Source organism: Polypterus senegalus, chromosome 3 (genome assembly GCF_016835505.1).
Source record: "Polypterus senegalus isolate Bchr_013 chromosome 3, ASM1683550v1, whole genome shotgun sequence".
NCBI lineage: Eukaryota > Metazoa > Chordata > Cladistia > Polypteriformes > Polypteridae > Polypterus > Polypterus senegalus.
Genome location: NC_053156.1, coordinates 273256778 through 273261110, shown reverse-complemented (window position 1 = coordinate 273261110; position 4333 = coordinate 273256778). Strand labels below are relative to the sequence as shown.

At 40.9% G+C, this 4333-nt stretch overlaps 1 protein-coding gene across 1 annotated transcript; it reads left to right on the top strand.

Annotated features, from left to right (window-relative positions):
* The first annotated feature begins 2746 nt into the window (after window positions 1-2746).
* Window positions 2747-3703, top strand: LOC120526683 (olfactory receptor class A-like protein 1). The gene has a single exon (XM_039749840.1). It carries the CDS (start codon window positions 2747-2749, stop codon window positions 3701-3703), a length of 957 nt encoding a protein of 318 aa, XP_039605774.1.
* The last annotated feature ends 630 nt before the right edge of the window (window positions 3704-4333 follow it).

The window sequence follows — 4333 nt, the reverse complement described above, 5'->3', positions numbered from 1 at the left end:
GAGTATAATTCTAGTTCATCATGTAATACGATTTTCCTGAGAAAAGAACACAGTAGTGTTCCCAATGGTGCATTTTAGTGTGTCTTCTTGTGGAAAACATGCAGCATGATTAAAACAAAATGCACTGTGCCCCTCTGAGGTGATGAGATTGAATCGGATGTGATTTGGCTGGTGTGCAACCGAATACAGGCATTACGCAGGTAAATACAAAAATGTTTGTGAGGCTTTAGAAAGCAGTGTTCCTTGCTTTCAACTTTGAAAAGAGAAAAACAGTTTTGCTATTCACAATTGCAAAAGGGAGTGCAAAACACATTTTTGTGTCAGTTTCATAAAACTGTAATATGTGAGCCAAAATTTTTTTCAAAAGTGTTACCAAAGTCCCTCACATACAAGCAGGTTGTGTCACTTACTTTCAATCACAAGAGTAGCTTGGAGAAAAAAATTGAAACAGCAGCTTTGGGGTTGTGTGTCCAGCACCATAAGTTGCATTGCTAGTGGAAGATTTTTGCTTGTTATATTAAATGCTGTAATCAGTGTAAAGGATAGCCCGGCCACAGACAGACACAACACCAATGTCCAAAACACACGTGTTTATTTACACTACAGTATGTACAATACAGGTTTCACCAACTCACAGACGACTATTGAGTCCTTCTCCTCTCTTCAGCCGCCTCCACTCCTCTCTCGCAAGCTCCGTCTTCCTCCACCCGACTCTGGCTCCTCAAATGGAGTGAGGCAGTCCCTTTTATAATGCTCAGGATGTGCTCCAGGTGCTCTGAGATGGTCTTCCGGCAGCATTTCCTGGTGTGGCGGAAGTGCTGCCCTTGCACCCGGAAGCACTCCAGGAGTACACAGTTCCTGGAGTGGCAGCACTTCCTGGTGTGGTGGAAGTACTGTCCTCCAGGGCTCAGGAACCATCCAGATGCCCCCCCGGGGGGTGGCCATGGACCCCCACAGGGTTGAGCTTCCCAGCTCCATATCCATGGTCCTTGATGGAAATCAGGGGGCTGCCCTCTTGCACACAGGGGGAAATATTGCCCCTCTCCCGGTCCTTCCGTGCTCTAGGAGTCCTGGTGGGGCAAGGTCCCTGGTCGTCTGCCACATCAGGTAATTGATCTTCTTATATAATATGCTACTGTGGCTGTCTGTTTGTCTGTCAAGGATTTTGAGTCATTTGTAGCTCACAAACCGCTTGAACTATTGACCTGTAATTTGTTACACATATACTAAGTGATGTTTACTATCTTCTTTCAGGGTGATGATTGACCTCCAAGGTTGTTCCTCTTTTTATTTTTATTTTGTTTTGTTGTAGAATCAATTCTTGGTAGCAGCCAGCAGGGTGGCTGTGCAGCACATGCGTATGGATGCCATCCTCATCACTACCACCTTCGCCGTCACTTCCTCTACTTCTTCATATCTTAAATCTTTCTTGAGGCAGATTGAAGATTTAAGGGCCAGCTTAAGTAAAAAATTAAGGAAAACATGCTAAGTTATTGCCACACAAACACCAACTTAATCAGTTTTAAAGAGAAAAGATGCCAATGAAAGTAGAGAAGAAGCAGGCCGCTAGGGTGGAGAAAAGAAGAGCTGCTCAGGAAGCAGCAAGCAGATCATCTAAACCGAGTTGTCAAACTCCAGTCCTGGAGAAAATCAACAGTTTTGGAAATGTCAGCTGTAGCAGAATGAGAGCAACAAGAAGCTGTAGAATTAAATAACAAGTTTAATTAATGGCAAGAATTGGCTTCTCATTAAGAAACTGGTTGGAGTTTGAAGCCCCGGTTTAGCTGGTCATCTGTTGGCTCATTTCATGTCTCATTTCTGTTTGGTTGCATTTTAATGAGGAAACGAATCAATTCAGAGGACTGAATCCTTAAAAACAGGGCTATTAAAATGTGAATTAGCAGTGAAAACAGGTCTCTGATTAGAAAAAAGCTTAGAATGAAAACCTGTAGCCGCTGCGGCCATCCAGGCCTAGAGTTTGACACCCATGATCTAAACGTACAGAGAAAGAGTGTGAAAACTATAAGTCAAGTGTATTCACTGCACGTTATTGTGCAGTGCATCATTACTGGTATTAAATAATGAAAATACTGTAAGTAGCTGTTTTATGATACAGAATTTTACTGTATTTATTACCGCTTAAAGTTATAAAATACTCCAATGTTTACTTCGCAATTATTTGCATCAACATTTAATGTCAAAAATCCTGAAAGCTTGTAAAGATCCTGGGTGTAGCATAATTTCATTTTTCCCATAATCTTCTAAAACTCTATTTTAACATATGATTCAGAGTTATGCCATAATTGTTCATCTATCTGTCAAGCAAAATCAGTGGTCATCAGAAAGAATTATGAGACTTAAAATGAAAAGATGGTGTATTTGCCCCTACAAAGCCACCATGCTGTAGAGGAGATATTGTTTCTGCAAAGATGTGACTTTAATGTTTTCAAGGCACTGCCTCTTACTAAAACCCAACCAGTCCTACTGATGTCTGTCACATGGCAATGCCTCAAGGGTGCTCTGCACCATTTTAATGACTGGCACATTACAGTTTAGTCAAGTGGAGGATCATGGTAGAGTCCAAGAGAATACATATTCAGGGTATCATACATAGCGCATAGAAGAATCTGCATAGCTGGGGTACATGGGAAGAATGACTATTTCAATGATGGTAAGTATAGTGCAGCCCATTTACTTGAGTTTCTGTTAATAAAGTTCAATATCTACTCTTTTTCAGACTAGCTTCATGGACACCAGAGCTATTTTAAAAGCTTCTTGTTTCCTTATCCTAACGGTCATCAGCATCCCATCTAATCTGTTCATCTGCTGTGCCTTCCTTCATACCCGGCTGATTGAAGCTAAGCTCACTCCCGCTGATGTCATTTTATGCCACCTGGCCCTTGTCAACTTGGCCTCAACCTTTACCCGCAGTTTTTCTCAGATGCTGACCTCATTTGGATACTGGAGTATATATGATGATTTTGGCTGCAAAATGGTGCTCTTCTTCTTTCGTATGTCGAAAACTCTCTCCATAAAGCTCACTTGCCTTCTGAGCACCTATCAAGCTGTGCTCATCGCCCCTGCCACATCCATACTAGACAGCCTTAAACTCAAAATCCCAAAGTATCTTCAGCACATCATTTTCAGTCTCTATGCATTTTCCTTTGTGTTTAGTGTCCATCTAATTCTGTACTCTTCCTCGAGTCTTATCAACAACACCATACCCCTCTACACCTTTAATTATGAGTACTGCTATGTTACATATCCCGATTACACTGTTTTCATTTCCGTAGGTCTATCCCTCTTTTTCAGGGATTTTGCCTTCATATTGTTGATGGCTGTCATGAGTTGCTACATCTTGATGCTGCTCTACCACCACGGAACAAAAGTGAAGAGTCTCCGAAGTTCAGACCATGGAAACTCAGGATCCAGGCCAGAGGCCAAGGCCTCCCGTGCGGTGGTCACTTTGGTTGTCCTTTACACTGTTTTCTTTGGGGTGGACAATGTCATCTGGCTCTATTCGCTGACCACCGTTAGAGTAGCACCCCTTATTTCTGACGTCCGAATCTTCTTTTCCGTTCTCTATGTATCTGTGTGTCCTGTTGTGGTCATTGCAACCAACCCCAAAGTGAGGGGAAAGCTGAATGTAAGCAAGCTTAAGAGGCTGCCATCCTCCACAGATACCAGCTCTTCAACAATATAGCTGAGATCCGTGACCATCTTGTACTAAATAAAGTAGGAGATATAAAGTCCAGTGCTGCAGAGGGCCCCTCATTGCTGGAGACCACCACTTTAAAGAGGCATGCTGAGATGTTAATGAGCTCACAGATTAACTTGACACATTTTGGAAAAATCTAAATATTCATCAAGGAACAATACACTTTGAAGAACATGTGAGCATTTCCACCAGGGAATTTTAAAATGAGATATTCTTATAACAAGAATTGACAAAAATATAATAATGATAAAAAGGGGGTGGTGTATATTTTAATTCTCAATGTGCTTATTTCTTTTTCTTTTTTTTTATTAACCAAAAGTTTAATACATTCCTTTCATCCATATACCAAAGGTAACAAAAGAACAATACAGCTCAACACAAAAAATAAGAACAAACATTTCACATCAAATTTCAAATAAGAAAAATAAGTTTCTGGTGCCGTTGGTTACAAATTGCTTCATTAATACATCACTTTTTTACAAAAGCCTTCAAATTATAAGTCATTTTATAGAGCTTGAAATAAATCCTGGCTTGCTCCAGAGCTCCAAACATCTTGAGCAAATCACACTGTCTGATTTGGCTTTCTCCATCTGAGACTTATAAATGGCTAACTTT

Coding starts and splice junctions, on each gene's coding strand:
- LOC120526683 (XM_039749840.1), top strand. CDS start 2,747: ATGGACACCAGAGCTATTTTAAAAGCTTCTTGTTTCCTTATCCTAACG.